A 22,872-nucleotide genomic window follows, 5' to 3' on the forward strand; every position below is an offset into this window, starting at 1 on the left:
CTTTCAGATTTGCTTTTTAAACCTTCTATTTGTTTCTATCACCTTTCCACCAAACACCCTTGCAATTCTAAATCACACTTCTTCCTATATTCAAATAATTCCACGTTCAAAAATAAAACATTTTCCTCCCAACTTTTTCATAATTAGCCAAACATACAAAGTCACACTTCGACTAGGAAAACCTACATACTTATATTATCTCCATCGTATTTGGGGCTGACTTTTGCTCCCTTTAGGTTTTACTTAAATTCACTGCTCACCAGGATGCAAACTGCATCAAATTCAATTTTTGTTAAGGTGCAAGAATCTCTTTCATATAACCATATGCACATCATTTAAACTAACTCTCTCTCTATACCATTTTTAAATGTTTGTTATTTTTAACACGCTCATTTTTATCATTTTATCTGCCCTGATATAGAGGATTTTCATTTATCTCAGTGCTTATTCAACAAAGTAAGGATTTTACAAGGCTTTGTTCAGTGTTTTTGGGCTTTCTCACTTTTGGGAATGTCAAAGTTTTTCTCCATGTCCAGAGTTTAACATTATAGATCTTATAGACATAGGTTCAATTCCCAGGCATGTGATATACTGTAAATGCAAGAATGAAAACGAGCAGAAACATAGCAAAGCTGTCTTCTTCCCACATTTACTTGTCAAACTGGACTAAATCAACTTAGCACTCCTGAGCTGGTGATGAAGATGGCATCTTTTCCCATATCTTGCTTTGCTCTTAGTTCTGTAAAACAGTAAGAGGTGCAATATGGTGTGATGTTCCTATTCAAGATGGTCTTTGGGTCTGATCTAAGGAGAAACTTAGATCATTTTGATTGAATTTCCTCCCACCTCTGCACGTTAAGATATTTAGAAGACACTTTTTCTACTTTGTCTTTTGCAAGTTCATTTGTCACCCGCAGAAGAAAAGGGGCCTTCTCTGCAGCAGCTCCTCAACTTTGAAAGTCTTCCCGTCAAATAGAGGCTCCATTCCTCCTGGACTGTTCTAGGAAGAGGTGGCAGTAACATATTGCTGGCACTCCTTATAAACAATGCCAACCAAAGCAGAGATGAAGGGCTGCTGTGGGTCTGGGTTGTACTTTGGCTTTTTACAGTAGTAAAGTGCAATTGCTGAAGGTGCTTTAAGAGCCTCATTGAGCTGGTTACACAATTTACAATGAAAAGGGGAAACAAGTATACTCGGTCTGGCAGAAGATTAGTGGTTTCTAGCTACTCCCAATTTATACCCAGTTCTATCAACCATGCCACATATATTGTTGGAGGAAAGCATTTAAGATCTTCCCAGTACATAGTCCAACCTTTTTTGTCTCTTCTGCATCTTCATCCTCGTTTGCTAGTTTCACCGCTATTTCAAGGATCCCTGCTAAACTCTGATCTCTTGGCAAAGATTCCATTCCTTGGATAGGAGGAAAACCTGCGAAAGATGATAGAAGACTAAAGGTGAAGCAATGGTTGATTTAAATACAGCATCACTGCCAGCTGCTTAATGTCATTCTTGGCTACCTGGCAGTCACTTATTCACTAACTACTGAGGAATCAATTACTCCATGGCACATATTTGAATAAAATCACAGAATTTGGTCCACTTGAAGTGCAACAGACTACAATTAGATTTCCAAGATACTATCCTCAGGACTGAATGTTTAGTGCTCAAGAGCACAACTGAGGTCACACCCTTCGTGGTTATAAATGAAAATGAGATATGCATGGTTTTCAGCTATTTTGTATCAGTTGCTTTGAGAAACTCTTTCCCAACCTGAGGCCCCTCAGATATGTTGCATTACAGCTCCCATCATTTCCAGCCAGAATTATTGTTAGCCAGAAATAATGGAAACTGAAAATTCAACACCGTGGGATGGCACTAGGTTGGCACTAGCAAAGTCAAACCTAGAAAAACTATCTATTTAGATGGGAGTTATTTTGTGTTATCGCATTATGCTACCACAAGAGGACAGCATTTATCAGACACGTCCCCTTCTTCCTGTCAGATCAAAAGGGTGTTTCTGTTAGCATGCTGCTGGCTGCAACAATATATTACACCCCATCACTGCCTTGTAACCTATTGTTACAAAACTGTGTCCTGGAGGATCACCAGTTCTCCAAATAGAAAATTATGAATGGTAAAGAAGCTTCCCTAAATGTGTTCTGGGAAGCACTTTCCACTCACAGAGGCCAACAGCAAGACCAAACAGTCTTGACAAGCATTCATGTGAACTTAAATCTGGTCTAAGCAAGCAAAGCAAGACCTGAAGTGAACTAACACACTTCAGGCTGCAAATAAAACCTCCCAAAATATTCCTGTGTAGCCAGGGATGAGCAGAGCTTAAAACTCTCTCCTTGATGTGTTCCTTCCTTAACTGTGAGCAGTATATCATGCAGGGGAGTTTTCAAAAGGGGCAAAGCTACCTGTAGTGGGAAGAGTTGCAATCCACTCCACTACTTGTCATGCTCCTGGACGTGCTTTCCTAAGAACACCGAAAGTCTAGAGGAATCCTAAAGCAAACATCATAACTAGCAATGGTGGAAATTAAATACCTGGTGGCACAGGAAGGTCAGCAAACTCCACGGGTTTCCCGGCTTTATGAGCTCTGATGGCCTCTTGATATTGCTGGGAGAATAAAAAATCTATCAGTCAATAAGCTACAAGCTTACTTTAAGAACATGATCTTTGTACAATAAGATTGCTTCTGTCCAAATGGTTATTTTTTTTTAATCTTCATCATGAACATCAAGAACTTTCTCAAATAATCATTCAGTCAATAGTGCTGAGAAAGAATATAGCAGCTCTCCTGATATGTTGCATATAACTCCTATTATGCTGGCAGTGACTGATGGGATTTGTAGCCCAACGCATCTTGGATGTTGTTGGAGAAGGCTGGTACAATAAGTTTTCATTACAGGGCCTGGCCTGGTTTGCTTTGCTGCCACTCTCAATATCAACAACGCCAAAGGGATAGTATTTGACATCTTTCTATTGTACATCAAATGCAAGCAATGTAGAACCACAGTCGACTTTTCTGTTCCAGTGTGCTCTTTGATAATGGGCCACTGGACTCTTTAATCCATGCTACTTGAATATTGTGAGGCTATTCTGCAATTCCTTTTGGAATGTGTATTTTTTAAAAAATATACGAGTAGGTTGCTTTGTTCAGAGACCTATCTTGTTCACATTTCATCCAGAGTGGCGAATTCCTGAAGGAGTTCAGGCTGAAGTTCCCTTTTCAAGAAGCAGAAAGTATAGAGGCTTCCTTCTCCCATGAAGAATTGAAAGCAGGAGAAATGGGGGGGAAAGTGGAGAGCAAACTATAACTGTTCTGAGAGTAGCCAACTAGGTCTGACACTAACATTATATACTGATCTTTGACACTGAATATTAACAAAAGCATCAAGATGCTTTAGTCTCCACCAGCTCCTTCTTTGGGCAAAACCTGAATCTTGCATGGTTGCAGTATCTGTGCAATTAACAGAGCCTACAATGCCACCATACATTTTCACAGGGAGACAATAGGAAAAAGCACTTCAGAGCACATTCCAGCACTTCGAAGTCTGCTGTACTTGCTCTTCCCAGTTACACCCTGAGGCTTCTGCCCCATAACACGGCACAGCAAAATGAGCATCCAAGGTCACAATGGGCAGGCCCCTTCACCTTCACAATCCGTTCATGCATTCTGGCCTTCCTGTCCTCTCCTTTGCTCTTTGCCTGGGCTGCTGCTGTCTTGTATCTGTCCATCCTCTGCTGCAAGGCCTCCATCATATCTCGAGGGGGTGCTGGCCTCTCTGCAAACCAAAGTCAGAATTCTAGGTAGCACACTGGCAGAAAAGGTTGATGACATGCCTTGTAAAAGTTTGAGGCCTTCGAGAACCCAGCCAGATATGCAACAAGTGCTTGCTTAGATACTAAACCTGAGTGTGGCCATGTCAGGCTGGAGGTGGAAGGTCATATGACTGAGTGTACCTCCCCAGAAGGAATATTTTCTTCATATTAAAAGCTAAATGCTGGGCACAAAATTTCCCTCAGCTATACTCACAGGAACTCAAAGGAAGGTTTAACTTAAGAAGCATGTCTTACATATAAAATAGTTGTTCTGTGACAGGATACTGCTGGGTCTTAATATGACACAGAGGGAATAGAAAGATTTGCCAGGAAGGCTTAGGAATTTTTTCAGAGCTAAATCAAGCTAGGTGTCCATGAATGTTGCTATACTTGCTCCTTGAACTTTCTCTGTCTTCCATTTCCTGGAAGATGGACCACCTCTCTCCGATTATCAGGTGCGGCAGGAAAGGCATGGTCCGTGTCCCATCTATTAGGAAGTGCCATCTGGCTGGACCCAGGAAAAAAACCTTTTTCCTCTGGTGCCTGCCCTTTGGATTATTATCCCCCTCCCCAAGATTAGATTGGCCCTGATCCTGCTGGCCTTCTGTAAAGCCTTAAAGACATGATTGTGTCACTGAGCTTGGGGATCCAGATGTGTGGCAGAGCTTGTGCAATGGTTGTGTTGATTTGTTGCTGGTTGTTTTGGTTGTTACTTTGGCTGCTGATTATGTAAGTATTATTTCTATTGTCATATGTTGTTTTATGATATTTTAACTGTTGTTAGCTACCTAAATGAATTCATATGGCTGTATAAATTGAAATAATAAATAAATGAACAAAGAAGTATTATTGTCAAGAAGCAGAAAAAACAAGGAAGTGTTTTGGGGTTCCTACCTGCTGCACTTGAGACTCCTTGGGCTGGAGGAGTTACTGCTTGAGCAAGAGGTGTTGCTTTTGCCACAGGAGTCTGTTGTAGAGGCGAAGACATCATCTCCTTGGATAACTCATCTGTGGGAAGCAGATAACCAACTGAAGCAAGTTAAAAAGCTAATTAATAAGAGACTCTATATTTCAACTCAGGAGGGAAGATGCAGTTATAACACCTGCCTCTAACTTATGTTTTCCTCCCAGTCCATCCTAACCTGGGCACTCAAAGCATACTGAGTAATTCAAATATACATTCACAATGCCTTCTGCTCCAATGCAGTTGCTTGGCACAGTAGAATGGAAGGGAAGCACACTCTGGTCTCTGCCATTGGATGGAATTTCTGAATTACATGACTTGAGAATCTGGATTATTAACAACCATACAATCCAGACTGACATTAGATCATTCAGATAAAAGACAGGACATATATCCCGCAGGTAAATAAAAGGTCTGAGCTGGACATGAAACTGGAGGGTTCCATCTCCTTTCTCCGGCCACTGGAGAATTCTCAATTCTCACCACTGAGCAGACACTACAGAGTGACTTCCATATATCTTCGATTAATAATTCCCTGCCACCAGCAAACCCGCCCCCCTAAAATGACACTGAAGCAGCAGACCGAGCAGTTCAACACTACAGTCCGTTTCATTTATATCTGCCAAAGTTAGAAACAAAAGCAGTGAGTTCCCATTCTTAGCCAAGAACCTGAAATGATGAGATGAGAATTGGTATCAAGCTAAGACAGACTGCAAAATTAAAATTGTCCTTCTTTCACTGGTCATAGCTAGGACCACACAGAAGCCACAAAGAACAATCAAACTCCACTAGATGTTCACCTTTTCTTTAAAAGTCCCAAACACCTGCCGTGCAGACTGTTAGAATTCAACATGCCTTAATGTTTTGCGGTACTTTTGTGAGTAAATCAGAAATATATATTGTACAATCAAGGGCAAGTCCTACTGAATTCCCTAATATTTACTTCTATTGAAAACTATAAATCAATACTGAAAATATTTTGTGTCCTGAAGACTGCTAAGCAGTTAACAGCTGTATCAACTTCCCTGCGTACATCTAGATGAAAAACATTTGCCAGAGTTTTGGTAAAAGTCTGTGTTTCAGCTTTAGAATGCCTAGCTATTAAGAGAACTAACTGATACCTTGTTTGGGCATTATTCCATAAATTGTATTAAGGAATGAATCAATAAGCTTCTATCTATTTTCAACCGGAAATTTGACTGTCATTTCATGTTTCAATGCAGGCAAAGGCTTACTATCTTCACTGGCATCTGATTTTATTTTTTGGTGCATGTTCCGTATAATCAACTTCCCAACAAAGATCATGCATAAGACACGCCTAGGCAAACACAGCCAATTTTCCATTCTCACCTGGAGGTGGCGGCAGATTGCTGAGATCCACAGCTTCTCCTTTACCAAGAGACTCTAAAATAGGCTCAAAACTCTGAAAAACATGAACACAAGAGATTAAGTGTCTGTTCTTCTATACACTTTCAGATAAAAATCTACCACGATTAAGCAACTACATTTCACAGATGAAAAAAGCATGAAACAAATAATCTAGATCCTGCCACCCACTTCATAAAAGGGGCGACCAGAGAAGTTGCAAAGCAAGAGGGAAAATAAAGCAGTTGCTTCACATTCTACCCATTGTTTCCCCATCAAATGGCTTTTCCTGGCCTCATGATGGAGCAACACTCCCTATTCATTACCTCTGCAACCTGTACTACCAGCCTGCCAGATAGATCCCCATTATCCAGAGGGGAGAAGCTGAAAGAAGAACTACAGTACAGAGGCAGGAGTCCAGTGCTGAACACAGACCTTCCCTGAGTCAAAACACTACACAAGTTCTTATCTGAACGGCTGCTTTTGCATGGTTGCCATAAAAATTGGACATTTTGGGTACTGGTATCCTCCTAATTTTAGAAACGTCAGCCATAATACAGTAAGTGACTCACATCAAACATCATACATAAGTCTTTTTGGATAATCCCAAAAATGAAGTTCCCCAAATAGAAGCAGTTCACATGTTCAGCAGTAGGAACTCCAGGGTGACCAGAATCAAATGACCTGAATGTGAGCCATCCTAGAATGTAGAGTAAAACCCAACCTACACAAATCCTGGCTTTTGTGCCTGCTCCATATATTGGCCTTGTTCATACCTTGCCCTAAATTATAGTTTATTCACCAAGTCATGATTGGATCACACATGGTTCACAAAGTATAGCAGCTGGGTTCACATGTCATGCAAAACCAAGACCAAACAAGCCACATTGTAGCCTAATTCAATGTATACTTTAAGCTATCCAGCAGGGTATAACAACAGTTTTGAGGGCAGAAAAAGAAAGGCAATGTTCTCTTCCTTGCTCATTTTCCCAGCGAGGACTACTTTTCTCTGCTTCTAAAAAACCGCACAGCTACCTTACTGTGGAAACACACCTACCTTTGCCAGGCGGTAGTATTTGGTGGCCATTTCAATGTTGCCTTCCTGCTTAGAACGCAGGGCAGCCAGCTTATATTCCCGTACTCTGGCTTGCAGGACAGCTTGAGGGCTGGAGTTTGGGGCATCTGAGGGCAAAGAGAGAAGCTATCACAATTTATGTTCTCTCTAAGGCAGTGTTTCTTAACCGTGGCTACTTTAAGATGTGTGGACTTCAACTCCCAGAATTCCCCAGCCAGCCATGGCTGGCTGGGGAATTCTGGGAGTTGAAGTCTATACATCTTGAAGTGGCCAAGGTTAAGAAACACTGCTCTAAGCAGTGCGCATATGTGCATGCACACTACTCATCAAACCTGCGCAGAAGGTAAAAAATAATTGAGCACACAACAAATTAAGTTATCCCCAAATAGTAATAATTTAGGTGCTATAAAACTCCAGGCTCAGGAATCACAACTCAGTAGGAGTCCTATCTAAGCTTGCCACTCTGGCTTAACTGCAGCAGGGAGGGTCATTCGGCACAGACTGGGGGAGAGACCTTTTGCCCAGCATAGTAGTTGCAGCCAACCTGCTCCAGACTGGTTCCAGCTAGAGCCATAGAATTGCCCTTAATTGGCTTTTGCTGACCAGGACTAAATGTTTTAAGGATCTGTTTATAGATAAGAAATGAGATGTGGGATGAAGAGATGGGTTTGTTTTATTTTAAGTGAAGGCGATAGGTTGTTAAAATTGTTTACGCTTGTGATGAAGGGGGAAGTCACTTCTTTATATATTTCTTTTCTTTTTCATTGCTATATTCTTATTTTTTCTTTTTTTCCCTATTTTTCTATGTTGTTTTTTCTTTTTTTCTGCACTTTCTATTTTTTTATTTTTATTCTTTTCTTTTTGTAGTTTGTATTAGTTTTTATCTGTTTTTGTAGTTTGTATTAGTTTTTATCTGTTTAACTATGTTTAATAAAATCATTATAAAAAAACATTATAGAAGTTTCAATTTTTAAATTTATAATACTTAAAGTTTAACTAAGTTCAGAAAGGATCCAGAGAAGAAGGAAAGAATGGGAGGAAAAATGAAAGGAGGCTATTGAAATTCTTTTTGTATAATGCTTTCCTTTTTTTCTAAATTTTTCTTTCTCTACAATATGAAATTAAAATTTTAAATGCTTACAAAATATTGATTGCATCAGTTATCAGTGACTAGTGAGTTTATATTATAATCTGTAAGCATCTATGTGTAGAGCCAGTGTGGTGTAGAGGTTAAGGCACTCGGTTAAAAACCTGAAGACTGTGAGTTTGAGTCCCACCTTAGACTCAAAGACAGCTGGGTGACTGAGCCAGTCACTCCCCCTCAGCCCTAGGAAGAAAAGCACTTCTGAAAAATTCTGGGGGCCATTGCCAGGAGTCAAAAATGACTTGAAGGGTGTGCATGTGACATACTATTATACTTTCCAGCTTCTATACTTTAACCAAGAAATAGATAAATATTTGAACATGTCGCCATTACATGCATTTGCAATTTACTTGTATACTCGTACTGTGACACACAAATTTGAACTTGGTTTGGGAAAAGCTGCACAAAATATTCTTTTTTCCTGCACATGACATATCAGAAATTAGTGGCTGATCACAATGCTACCTTCTCTGATGAACTGGGAATAAGATAAAAGAGTCCTTCATTGATTTGTTCCAAGAATTGTACGTCGTTCTTCCCACCCCATTTGATTAGCGGGCCATCATGAATTATGTCAGACTGCTTTTCAAAAGACACCTCTGTTTCAAAAGCAGCTTGCCACAAGGAACAGTGACTGAAGAATGTGCCATGAGTACATAAGCTATTCTTTGGATCTCAGTGATTCTGTTTAGGTTATACATTGCCAAAAGAAAATATTAGCACAAGGTTTTACTGTGATTTATGCCATGGCCCAACTTCAAAGGTTTATGATTGGCAACAGATTTTTTAAGTGGTTTATATCAAACACGAGACTTCAAATGCATGGGATCTGAGAAGAACAAAAATAAAGTTTGCTTTGATTCTATCGTTTTTTTAATCCTTTCAGCTGCTCTTATCAGACCTAGTCAATGAACAAAAGCCATGTTGTATCTTGGCTATAGTTATTCTGGTGAAACTAAATGAAGAATCCTAGCTACACATAAAATTAATGCTAAATTATGTTCAAAGCAATTTAAAACGATACAAAGAAGACTAAGTCAAATCTAAATTTCCGACATTAAGATGCTGAACGTTAACAAAAAAGAATCCTAATAATACGAATGGTCCAAAAAAAAGGTAATACAGCTAGACATAACAGAAAATAGTTCCTATATAGCTACTACAAGTATTTAGCTAATATAATTATAAACCCACTGAGGTCTCTAAGTCCAGCAAAGCATCTTATTATAATTACTCTGTATTCTAATTTTCCTTCACTGACTTATTTTCATTTTATTTTCATAACTGAATGAGCATCAATGGGATTTGTACCTAAATCTCCCTTCTGCTGGTCCTGTTACTACCATATTACAACTCCTCATCCTGGAGAATCTGCTGTAGACCTCATAGTCATGATACCTGGTAAAACTGTCAGATTTCTCTACTGCTTTTTCTCCTTTCCTGTTTTTTGGGCTGATCAGGATGATGGGGATTTTGGAGAGCTAGAAAGCTTGTCACTTGTTTGTGGCATTTTAGTGAGTCCTATGAATCATCTTATACCCAACTGCCTAAAAAGTACTACAGGATCCAGAATCAAAGCTAAACTGAGCTTTAGCTCTGTTGCTGCAGAAGCATTTCTCAACAGAAAAAACACACCTTTCCTTTCTTGGTCATCTTAAGCTGGGTCGTCTTCTTTAGTACTAACCTGACGAAAGGGAAGACGCTGATGGGGCAGATGTTTTCAGCGGTGTTCCTGGAGACCTGAGAGGCAGACCAGTTGCTGGAGAAATCTTTGGCTTTGGAAGTTTTGGTGGTGGAGCTTTGGGAGGCAGCTGTGACACAGGGGATGATTTAGATGGTGACTGTTCAAGAGCTGCAGCTGGTGGCTCTGGAGTAAAGTGATTGATTAACATTGCACTTCCTTCTGGTGTGGCGGGCTGTGAGGCTGGAGTGGTCTTCAAAGGAGCAGCCTGCTGGCAATTACTACTCTTTCCTGTAGCTACTGGTGGAGGAATCTCATCTTCATCAATCTTTTTGCCCTTCCTTACAGAGGTCAGTAAGTTTTCTAGAGTCTGGGAAAAAAAAGACTTCATATAATAACAGCACCTTGCAGGTTCACCCATTCCACAAGGGTCTTCAAGACAGATATGACTGAAGCGTTGTAGAATCCGCACGGGAAACAGTGGTTATCTGCCACTGAAGTTAGAAAGAAGCATTTCTCATTTTATTTATCAGCTGCCCAAGTGACACTCTTTCGATATCTGCCAAGGTTCCATCATTATCTTGGGTTTCCTCTCTCTGGCCATATCTGCTATACCTTTGTTAGTACCTCCAAGACTCTTCAGAGCCTTACTCAAGTCTTTCCATTACTTCTGCATCTTGTCAAGATCTGTAGAGGCTTTAATTCTTATATAGGATTAGGTAAGAACCTAATGGCTAACCATACTGCTATTCTAGTCTTCCTGTATAGAGCTGACATTCATTCGCCACTCTCACAGCTAGCACTAAAAAGAGGCTCACTAGCACTGTTAGGCAATGAAACACAAAATGAATGTGATTAATGGTAGATTCTGAATGGCTTGTTTTGCAGTCTGGGCATGTCAGTACTTTTCAGAACAAGGGATTATTTTTTTAAAAAATGCTTCCTATTAATGCTAATAATAAACACTAAAGATCTAGTATATCTGTCCCAGCAAATATTCAGTGACTTACCTTGAGGCCTCTTTCATAGCGACGCATTTTGGAACTTTCCCCAGCTTGCTTTGCATTAACAACTGCAGCCTTGTACATGGCCAGTCTTTCCAGCAAAATGGATTCAGACGCATTGGAAGCAGCTGGAGCATCATGTGCCTGGCAAAGCACAACACCAATCCTTACTTCTTAAGGAAAGCCAACATTAGTTCAACTGCAGAAGCGTAACTCTGGCACAGTGTACATCTGAGCCCTGACCCAGAAGTCCCAGGTAAAGGATAGGGAAATACTCATGTTCTTCCCCCTCCAGGATAATAGCCTCCTGTCTATTGTGTGCTATAAATCATAAACAGCAATATAAAAGAGAAGGAAAATCATGTTCCTGGCAGAAAAAGCACAGGCTACTAACTTGAAATCAAAGCCATGCACTCTGACTATTACAAAGAGACATGCTGTTCCCCCTTTCTCTCGTTTTCTTTTGTTCACCCAGAAATTTGCAGAACTGCTCAAACAAGCCTCCAGATTGCCTTTTAGATTAGCTTTTTAATTCTGATATCCTTATTGCCTTAATTCAAATTATTGTTATATTCTTGGTCTTAGGATGTATGGCTTTATTGTTGCTAGTTTTTGTTACATACATTTTCTAGACAGGAGGAAAAATGTTACAACAAAATTTATTACAGGGAGTCCTCGAAGTTATAATGGTGCTGAATGAATGGTGGTTATGACTGATCCTTGGACTTATGGCCGTCCCAGCACCCACGTGATCACTTGGCAATCTGTTTGCACTTATGACTGGTTGCCAAACACCCCACAATCATGCCATCGCCATTTGCAACCTTCCCTCCCGGCTTCCCCAGAAAGTCAATGGGGAAGCCAGCAGGAAAGGTTGCAAGACACTGGGGTAAGTCATCCCCACCTGCACCCCCTCCCCAGACCCTCCGCACTCACACCATGCCAACCACTCATGCACCCCTGCACCTCCTCCCCAACCCGTGCTGTACCCCCACGCACCCTTCCCTACCAGCACCTCTTGCACACCCCCACACCCCCAACCCGTGCAGCACCTCTTGCACACCCCTGCGCACCCTCAACCTGCACAGCACCTCTTGTGCATCCAATCCGTGCATCTCTTGCACACTGCTGCACCCCCTCCCCAACCCATGCAGTGCCTCTTGTGCACCCCCACACTCCCTCCCCAACTAGTGTGGCAACTTTTGCACACCCTACCTCGTGGAGTCCCAGTTGCTGTCATTAACCAAATCCCACGGGTTGTTAGGTCAGGCAACTTCTTCCCAGCTTTCCACAACCAAGTTAGTGGGGAAGCCAGCAGGAAGTTGCAAGTCCTGGGCAGTTTGCAAGCAGGCTGGCAGGGAGGCAGGGAGGGCACGCACTAGGGTGTGAGGGAGGAGGACCAAGGGTTGGGGAGGGTGCGTGAGGTTGTGAAGGGGTGCATGAGGGTGCAAGGATCAGGGAGGGTGCGCAGGGGTGTGAGGAAAGCGTGACAAGGTTGGGGAGTGTGTGCAACTGGTGGGGGAGGCATGGCAAGGCTCAGGGAGGGTGGGCAGGGGTGCATGAGTGGCCAATGTCACGCAAGCACAGAGCGGCTGGGGAAGGGTGCACAGATGGGGGAGACTTACCCCAGCAGCTTGCAACCTTCCCTACCGGCTTCCCCATTGACTTTCTGGGGAAGCTGGCAGGGAAGGTTGCCAATGGCGATCATAACATCACAGGGCACTGCAACTGGTCATAAATCCAATCATGTTTTCCAGTCATGTTTGCCAAGCACCCAGGTCACGATCACAAAGCAAGTCGTAACTTTGAATGGTTGCTGAATGAATGGTCATAAGTTGAGGACTACCTATACTGCATCCCCTTCTCAAGAGTGCATCACTAGACCTAATTATCCTAGACAATTTTCATCCAACCTCTCCTTTTAGGGGAAGAATGTTGAAAAGATGGTCAGGTTGCAGTTACAGAGGGCCTGGAAGAACCAGACTATTGGGACTCTTTTCAGTCAGGATTCAGGCCATGGCATAGTATAGATATGGCATGATAATTTATAGTGGAGCTAGGACAGGAGTGGTGTACCCATCCTGACTCTCCTTGATCTCTCAGCAGCTTTCAATACCATCAGTCATAGTACTATTCTTGACTGTCTGCAGGGAACAGGAGTGGGAGGCACAGTGTTATGGTAATTCTTCTTTCTCTATGAAAGGTTCCAGTCAGTGCTGGGGAGGGAGGAAGAGGTTGAGTCCAAAACCCCTGATTTGTGGGCTACCACAAGACTCAATGCCCTTACTCCTCTTGTTTAATATCTACTTGAGGCCTCTGTGAGAGATTACCCATCAGTTCGGGGTCAGATATCATCGATATGCTGATGATACTCAGCTGTACATGTCAACCTTGGCTGGCCAAGCAATGCTGTCAAGATCTTGTAGCAGTGCCTGGTGGGAATCCGGATGGGGAGGAACAGTCTCAATGACATTATTTATTTAATGAGATCTCTGAAAGATGGAAACTGCTAATGACTTGCATCAAAGATCTCACAGAACTGTCTGTTCATGATCAACTCATGTGCTAGTGATGCATGAGCAAAAGAAAACTCAATCTTCCCTCAGTTGTAGCTGAAAAGGTAACCCCCAAGTAGGCAAGAGCAACAAAGCTAAGTTGGTAGGAAAACACACACCTCAGTAGCAGCAGGTACTACATCTGGGGCCTTACCATCTTCCTCAAGTACTTCAGTGAGTTCAGCCTACAAATCAGGAAAATAGTACTGTTACAACTACATATTGAATTTAAGCAACAGAACCTTACCATATCACTTCAGGGCTATCTAAAGACTACAGTGAGTCCCAACCCAAAAACTAGAAACCACCAACTTTGATTTGAACATAGAGGTCTTTTGATTCACGATGTATTTAACTGGTCTTCAAGCAATATTCCTCCCTGCATCAACTGATGCCTCTGTGTGTTTTGAAAGCAAGAGAAACTATTATCAATTCTCTCAGCACAGAATTTCTGCGAAAGAAACTTTCTGAAGTATTTCATATGAATGCAGTGCTCTGTATTTTATAGAGCTGTAGATGCCATGAAGCAATAACATGGGAATATTAAGCATATTTTATATTTAAACAAAATTAATCTGACAGAAAAACAGACAATGCCATTGATTTAAAGGATTAGCATGTTCTTTTTACTACTATGGAAAGGCATTTAAATTGTTCCAAATTATTTTGTTCCACTGAAAACTTCTATTATTTTTCAACCAAAAGTGACTACCTAGACCAGTGTTTCTTAACCTTAGCAACTTTAAGAAGGATGGACTTCAACTCCCAGAATTCCATCCATCTTAAAGTTGCTAAGGTTGAGAAACACTGACCTAAACTATTCTAACAATTTAAATATTCATACAAAATCTTCTATATTACCTATTGCTCAATGCATGGCTCTGAAAGATATAAAATCCAACATTATTCACTTTAATCCCTCCCCGTCCATAACATAATGTTCAGGATACATCCTCTTGAGTGCTGCTCTCAATCAGAATGTCCCCACTTTGCCATTACTGGAATTCCTTCACCTCAACTCCCACTTTCTTTCTCTTGTGCCAGCTCCTCAACTGTTTTCCTTCCTTTCTCCTGCACAAAGCCATTTATTGATTCCACGCAGCTCTCCTTCAACATCTCTCCCAAAGCTGCAGCCTTCACTGGCACTGCAGTTTGTTTTACCCATTCTTGGTTCACCGAATTCATGTAGGAATATGGTATAAACATTTCTTAAATAAATCAAATCTAAAGATTTTATTTCCCCCCTTTTACTCCAGTCTTTCCCAATTTGACACCTTCCAGGTTGGTGGACTTATTTTTTTTTTTTTTTTTTGGTGCCTTCGAGTCCGTGTTGACTCCTGGCAACCGCCTGGACTAGTCCCTGCAGTTTTCTTGGCAACATTTCAGAAGTGGTTTGCCTTTGCCTTCTTCTTTCTAGGGCTGAGGGTGTGACCGGCCTAAGTTCACCCAGCTGGCTTTGTGCCTAAGGCGGGACTAGAACTTACCAGCTCCTGGTTTCTAGCCTGATGCCTTAACCACTACACGAAACTGGCTCTTGGACTTGGTCACACTGGCTGAGAATTAAGGGAGCCAATATCACATCTGGATTCCAACACCCCTGGATAAAATCAGGTTAGGAAAAGGCTGCTCTAAACCACAGTTTTTCATTTCCACCTCTAACAGAGTATGTTTCTTAACAATATAACATAGTGACTTGGTGTTACTAAATCCCAAGGCATTTTTACCATTAGCTCATCATCATCTTCCAAACCTTCCTCTTCTACCCCATCCTCCTCCTCAAGGTCCTTCATGCAGAGAGCAGCCATTCTTTCAATAGCTTCCATTGGCAAAGGAGCTAAGAAAGAAAAAGAAGCAGCAGCAACAGCAGTCACTCTCGTGTGCCATGAGATCAACTCAAGATTGTTCCAAAGGAGTTTTACTCAACTTGCTGTGCTATACTATGGCTCCTATCATCCCCTCCCAGCATGGAAAAGCTGATTCAAAAGGAGTTTTGAACTGATCTGCAACTTACATACAGCAGAGGGAAAAAAAAGGGTAAATACATAATCACAAAGCTGTGGTGCACAAAATGGCAAACTTAAAACAAGAACTCTAGAGGGATGATTGTATTTTTTTTTCATATACAACTCAAGGTGGCAAACATACCAATACTCCTTCCTCCTCCTATTTTCTCCACAACTACAACCCTGTGAGGTGAGTTAGGCTGAGAGAGAGGGACTGGCCCAAAGTCACCCAGCCAGTTTTTTTATGCCTAAGACAGGACTAAAACTCAGTCTCCTGGTTTCTAGGCCAACTCCTTAACTACTACACCAAACTGGCTCTCAACTTGCAAGACTGAAGTAGATCTTTCATCAAATGCCCAAGAAAGGCTGTAAGTGTATTTGTTTAGGGCCACAAATAGATTTATTCTCTTGTTTATATGTGGGTACTACTATTGCACTCTCTCTAGTCAGACATCCAAACTCAGGTTGTACTCTCTATAATCCCACCAGTGTTGTTCTCCTTAGAATATCACATGTATCTATGGGGGAAACACCTGCATATATATTGGATTCCATGTGAGCAAGGACCATGACAATCCTGGATCTTTGCTTGCATGGAAACCAATGTGTGTAAAATCACATGAAGATTTTCTCCTTGCAAACATTATCCATTGTAGTCAGGTAGTCTGACTTCATCCGGGCACTGCTGACTGGATTATTTACACGGTGAGCTCTTTCTATTCCTGCATACTGTATCTGAACAGAAGTACTAAGACCCCAAAAACATGAACGAGTTCCATTCCATCTTTCTCAGTGGTGGTGCCCCTCCCATGCAATAGCTTACCCATACATGTAAGAATCTCTTCCTCCCTACTGAGTTTCTGAAAAGAGGTGAAAACTTGGCTCTGAAGGACAGTATTTGGGGGATTCTTTTATGAATTACTGTTCTGATGTTTTTGACCTTTATTTCTGTTGTATGCCACTTGGAACTGTTTTGGAGTAGATCAGCATAAAAATGCCAGCAATAAATAAATAAAATTCCAGAAAGATGCAAGATAGCAGCAGAAGTTCCAGCAATTAAAAAAAAACCTATACATATCCATCCTGTAGACCTCACAAATGACTATTTTAAGTCATAACAAACCCACAAAGCCTAGATGCCTAGGGTCCACTTACTTTTTCCATTTGGCTTCTGTTTGGGATCTGGCTGACCTCCAACAATGGCCAGGAATTCAGCTTCCAGTTCATGATTATCCTCCCCGTCGCTATCCATCATGTTTTCAGGAGAGAAATCCATCAGCAAGCCCATCTACAGGACAGGGTTCAACCATGTAAACTACTGAAGCCTCTTTCTTAACAAGGCTAGTTCTTGTTTCATAGATAAATTCTTATGGTGCTAATCTTACTATAAGGAAACACTTAGCAGACACATTTCAAGGGAGGGAGATGGAGGACATACAAAAGGAAGTAATTCGTTATCCAGAGCACAGTTAAACCATGGAATTCATTATCCTAAGATGTAGCCTTGTCAGTAGCTAACTTTTTTTTTTTTTTTTAAGTATTAGGTCAATTCATGGATGCTAAGGTTGTCAATGATTACTAATCATTATGCTTACTACATCTGCTATAGGAAGTACCAGTTGCTAGGAGAGTATGCTAAGTGCTTCTATCAAGCTACTGTGAGAACAAAATGGTTTGATTCAGTACAGGAACTCTAAAATAACTTATCATGTGCGACACAGCAAAGATTCTACTGAAGTTTTTATTAAATGAAGCTGGATGCTGTACAAAAAGAAAAGTGGGTTTAATGAAAACTCCAAAGATGTTGTCTATATGCATAAAATTGCAGATATTAATACATGGAAGTTGGATGAAAATCTGTCCCAACAAAAGTGCTATACAGTTTTGTTTTTCTGTAACAATAATGGCATTCATTCCTACCTCGCAGGAATAACTACAAATACATCTTCGAAAAACAGTTAAGTTAGGGTTAGAGACACCAGAGAAACTTACCCAGCTGGACTTTAAGTACAAACTTAAAGGCCTTGTAAAACTTGCTTCAAGGTGGTAAGCTTTGTAAGCCCCCAAATTAATCAGTAGTTAAAAGCCAGGTTCAAGAACACTTGCTTTACCTACCCAGCTCTCCTGAGCCTCAAAATCTCTCCTTGCACAACTCACAAATCCTTACACTTAGACATTTATTGGGTTTTACCATTCCAGCCTTGGAATGAGAAGGAAACTGAGAGCTCCACTCTTCCTCCCGTCCTCATTTGGTACTGCTGCAGCTTTTCCTCTGGTTGTATTAGCACATCATCTGAGAGGAAAGGGAGTGGCTGAACTGATCTCTAACTTCATCGTTTATCATGACTGGAGCACCCCTGCTCTGGACATAGCCACCCAGGGGAGTTGATGTAAAGGAAAGGGGAGAGTGGGATGGGATCCAAGAATGGCTAGATAAGAAGGAGAGTCTGCTCAATTCTGGAAGGCAGACTGGTTCAGAAAAGAGGCCAATTCCAGGAAAATTGTTCAGTGCTAGTTGCAAGCCAATCCAATGTGGGCCCAAGAGAGTTTGCTCATTACAAGTAAATACTGGCAATCACATTTGCTTTGTACCTTGCTGATGTTGGAGGGAAATATATTTATATACCCTTGCTGTTGCTCACTCACAACATCTAGTCAAGAGAATACAGGCAGTCCTCAGGCTATGATGGCAATTGGGACCAGTATTTCCATTGCTAAGCGATGCAGTCGTAAAGCACAATATCATATGACCACACTGCTTCGCGACAGCAATCTCAGCAGTCCCGGTTGTAATCCCAGGACCAAGTAGGTCGTTAAGTGTGAAGAGGTAGGAGTCCCAGGCAAGTATACTTAAGGAAAATGAATATTTGGCAGAAAAACTGAAATGATGGAATTAAGGTTTAGCATGTTCTTTTTATTATCAGAGGAAGTTTCTAATATTTAAATTATTCTAACAATATGCCTCTGAATATAAAATGAACTTGTAGCCAACAGTCTTAACTTGCTGTGTGGGAGGCTGAGCACCACTTGCTGTGTTACATATGTGAAAGATTTTCAGATCAATAGCAGGACAGGTAATTGTTTCTTATTAGGTATTTTGCTTCACCTATTGGAGTCCAAAAGGATTGACTGGACTCCTTGCATTGGCTGGGACGAGCCAAATGGGAATTCAGCTGAAATCACATCCCAACCTTTATTAAACTTTGAAATCATCTCCAGAAGAGAAAAATTTGCAACATTATTTTTCTTACAACCAGCGAAGCTGCTAAGTTTATCTTTGTCACACTGTGTGTGTGTGTGTGTACATCTTCAAGTCAGTGTTGACTCCTGGCGACTGCCTGGACAAGTCCCTGCAGTTTTCTTGGCAAGGCTTTTTGGAACTGGTTTGCCCTTGCCTCCTTCCCAGAGGTGAGAGAGAGTGACTGGCCCAAGGTCATCCAGGTGGCTTCATGCCTCAGGCGGGATTAGAACTCATGGTCTCTGGATTTCTAGCCTGGTGCCTTATCTACTACACCAGGCTACAGGCTTTCTTGTCACACTTAGTTTCCTTTATATCCCACTTCCTTCTCCAACCAAACCAACAGATGTTAATTTATTCACCTGCAGCATCTGTTCTTACTAAACAAAACTGGAACATATCTTTCCACATCTCTTTGATAGTTATGGGGACAATCTGGGCTATCTTGAAACCCAATCAATCTGGGCCTCTTGAAGGAAGTGCTGCTTAAAACAGGTATGCTTATGTCCTCCAGATGTGTTGGGCTACAAATCCAATCAGTCCTATTCAGCATTTTGTAGCCCAAAGTATCAAGAGGGCACCAGGGTGAAAAATGGCAGTCTACATAATGAATCATTAACTTGAAGTTGCACAAATTCAACTTAAAGTTAAATGTTCCAAAACTTGTTCCTGTAAAATCATAGGATGCTAACTCAGAATAAGTGGTTCAAGAAAGTATGTGTGGAATAACAGATAGATATAGATAGATAGATAGATAGATAGATAGATAGATAGATAGATAGATAGATAGATAGATATAGAATAACCAGGCTGGCAAGGTTCCTGGATAAGGGCAGAGACTGATCCTGCTTGATCATCTGGAGGTTGAGTCGTGGCAGCTGGACTTCTTTTCTTTTGGTTTGATGTTTCGCTGCTTGTCCAAGCAGCTTCTTCAGTCTAGAAAGTTGGTTAGGGGGGACCCCATAAAGGTCTTCCAGGGTGCCCCCCAACCAACTTTCTAGACTGAAGAAGCTGCTTGGATAAGCAGCGAAATGTATCAAATCAAAAGAAAAGAAGTCCAGTTGCCATAACTCAACCTCCAGATAATTCCACCTGGATGACTGAGAATCTTCATCAACATCCTGCTTGATCTTTCAATCCTACACTTCTATCTACTTCTGGATACTGTACACTGAAACACATACACATGAGTGTACAAATAGTGCTATTGGATCCTTTGATAGCAGTAGTAATTATATTTATCATGTACTTCTAACTAAATGCCATACGTACATAGGATAGACAATAATACTATAAAATACTACAATCAGTTATAACGCTAGAATATAAACGAAGGACACTGTAAACCAGGCCTGCGCAACATGTGGCCTGCCGGGAAGCCCTGTGTGACCCGCCAGAGTTTTTTGAAAACTCAGTAAATCCACTGCTCCCCAACACTGCCACCACTAGGAAGGAGCCACCACTGCCCCAAAGACACACTGCTGAGTGCCTCCAATACCTCCAGGCCTCACCAACACCGCCAGCTCCATCACTGTCACCATGCTGCTAGCTACTGAACAGCTGATCAGAGGACCAGCTATTCCTTTGTGGCCTACAATTATTTTTAATTTATCAATGTGCCCCTTTCCCTCTATAAGTTGTGCAGGTCTGCTCTAAACTAAAAGGCCCATGACATTTAACATCAGCACTGATATATTTATGTCATTGGATAAGACCTAAGAAGTATTCTAGTCCTTTTTAACTGACCCCAAGCATAGCTCTAGTGGGATTTGAGCTTTATTTATTATACTCTTGCGAAAAACATTGACCCCCCTCTGTTACAGCCTAATCGTAATGGCTTAAAGCTGTCCTTCAGAAGTCAAGTAGTGTCACACTATGTTAGGGATAGGAATTTAGGAATCTTGCTTGATATGCCTGATATTTCATAAAGTACGCCATCTCTTCCTGCAATAAGGAACAGCAGAAATCAATGCTTGGATTTCTGATGGACAGTCAAAGGCAATACTAGACTACCTGTTCAAGAGCCACGACAATAAAAAGCATAGGACACTTTCACCTGGCAGTATTCAGCACTATAGTATTTCCTGTATTATTGTTATAAAGCTTCCTGAGAGAGGAGGTTTGACCCACAGGCAACAAAAATAGGTCAGCAGGAATTCGGAGCAGATATTACTACTACTACTACTACTATTATTATTATTTCAATTTATAGGGTTGCTCATTTAATCTAAGTGACTCTGGGCAGCTCACAACAGGTAAAAAACAATCCAATAAAAACAAGTTAAAAAACCAATATATAAACATATAGCAACCACCCATAATCAATTTAAAACAAAAAATCATGATCAGCGGCAGAATCCATCCTTACATCAGCTCAACATAGCCATTGTAAAAGCTCCTCACCATTACCAGACCCCCAGGACGGTCACAGAACCATGTCTTCAGGGCCTTCCTAAAGACTCTACACGTCAAAGGATAGAAGAAATGTATAATGAATGACTCACTTGTCTGGCTGCAGCAGTCCCCTTGCTGCCTCGTGAAGGTGGTGGCGGAGGCTTCTTGTTCTTCTTCATTTTCCTTTACTATGCCTTCAGTAAGTGCACGATAGCATTAGACAGATGGATCTAAGGATATTTTGAAAGCCATCCATGAGCTCTTGTCTATTTCTCACATTCCCATCATCCATCCCATCTCCCTTTTCTGTTGCCAAACCCTCACTTCCTTCTCCACATAGGCTTCATATAGCAGGAGACAGTTAAATTAATACCTTGTAAAATGAGGTATAAAGACTGCTTTGAGTTGAGCCTAACTCACAATTAGTAAATGGACACATCCATGCGGTTTTCTTGGCAACAACATGGAAATGTTTTCCATTCCCTTCTTCCAGGATTTCTTTTTACTTCAGTCTAGACCACAGCTATAGAGGTTCCTGGCACCCTCCCACCCAAGTACTAACCAGGTACAACTATCTTAGCCCTTTCAGGATCAAGCAAAGATGCCTACGTTCTGCCATTTGTAATGACTGTAAAACGAAACCATGTTTTAAATAAAGAAGCACCTGCTTCCTTGCCACCACACCCAAATATCTTCCACATTCTTCTGTCGCCAAGCTGTTGAAATCCATGTGTGTTTTTTTATAAGATATCTGAGTTGTGTAGGGTGTCAATTTTAAAAACACTTATGACATATACATACAGCGCCCATATGTCCTTTATTATAAAGGACAGTCCTTTATTTCAGAAAGCTCTCCTTTAGATTTAATTTATTTATTTTCTTGGTTTTACTCTTGAATTTTCCTTTGTAAAGCAAAGTTATAAACAATTTTTATCCTTATGAACCTCTTTCAGATTTGCCTATTTGTTGGTCCTTTATTTTTTCCAAGAAAATATGGTCACCATACACACACATCACCAGACTCAATGCACCTGCCATCCTTACAAATAAATTCCAGAAAGACTTTCCAGAAAGATACGAGACCCCCTTTCCAACATCTTATTCCCCTCAACAGCCTACGCTAAAACTACCACATTAGTTCTATGACTAACCTTAAAAGTAACAGGTAGCATATAGCATTTCAACACACTTCGTTTACTTATGCCTTTATTGTGGTACTTTTTATTTGTGGTTGCAATGCCCTGTAAGATAAGCCAGCCCATATTGTGCCCCTACTGAGGCTCACCAGCTGAAATGTTAATCAGAGAATCAGAGCCGAATTGCGGTTTCTGATTCTCCAGTCAGGGCCTACAATTTGGCCTCTGTACCACGGATCAGGACAACTACCACCCCTAGTTCAGACCTCTCCAATACCGATCTGGCTTACAGGACACTTGTATAAACAACAAGGAAATGCATATCCAGGTTTAACAGAATTGGCCTCAGCTGCGGGTTCCCTGCCCTTTTCCCCCTAAGCTTTCATGCAGCGACCTCTCCGCCCCACCGTTCGCTCGCGCGCGCAACAACTAATGCAAGAGGGGGGAACGTCACCCCTGCCCCCTTTGTACTGAAAGACACTCA

The 22,872-nt window shown here is 41.3% G+C and overlaps 1 protein-coding gene across 4 annotated transcripts in view; it reads right to left on the reverse strand.

Annotated features, from left to right (window-relative positions):
* CC2D1A (coiled-coil and C2 domain containing 1A) overlaps window positions 1–22,872 on the reverse strand; it is a 52,438-nt gene that overhangs the window by 28,778 nt on the left and 788 nt on the right. For 3 of the 4 annotated variants that reach the window (XM_007425855.4, XM_025165201.2, XM_007425856.3), the window contains exons 2-13: window positions 21,363–21,482; window positions 16,776–16,908; window positions 15,342–15,451; window positions 13,737–13,802; window positions 11,069–11,206; window positions 10,062–10,428; window positions 7,216–7,340; window positions 6,144–6,216; window positions 4,724–4,837; window positions 3,662–3,792; window positions 2,551–2,623; window positions 1,314–1,429 (exon numbers count right to left, since the gene is read on the reverse strand). In XM_007425855.4, coding sequence (XP_007425917.1) covers window positions 1,314–1,429; window positions 2,551–2,623; window positions 3,662–3,792; window positions 4,724–4,837; window positions 6,144–6,216; window positions 7,216–7,340; window positions 10,062–10,428; window positions 11,069–11,206; window positions 13,737–13,802; window positions 15,342–15,451; window positions 16,776–16,908; window positions 21,363–21,431 — 1,515 coding nt within the window. In that variant the 5' untranslated portion in view covers window positions 21,432–21,482. Of the gene's footprint in view, window positions 1–1,313; window positions 1,430–2,550; window positions 2,624–3,661; window positions 3,793–4,723; window positions 4,838–6,143; window positions 6,217–7,215; window positions 7,341–10,061; window positions 10,429–11,068; window positions 11,207–13,736; window positions 13,803–15,341; window positions 15,452–16,775; window positions 16,909–21,362; window positions 21,483–21,916; window positions 22,058–22,872 lie in introns of those variants that run through there. The other variant, XM_025165202.2, reaches the window with a different exon arrangement.

Source organism: Python bivittatus, unplaced genomic scaffold (assembly GCF_059951505.1).
Source record: "Python bivittatus isolate LINGU-HERP-01145 unplaced genomic scaffold, Pbiv_v1 ctg000220_np1212, whole genome shotgun sequence".
Taxonomy (NCBI): domain Eukaryota; kingdom Metazoa; phylum Chordata; class Lepidosauria; order Squamata; family Pythonidae; genus Python; species Python bivittatus.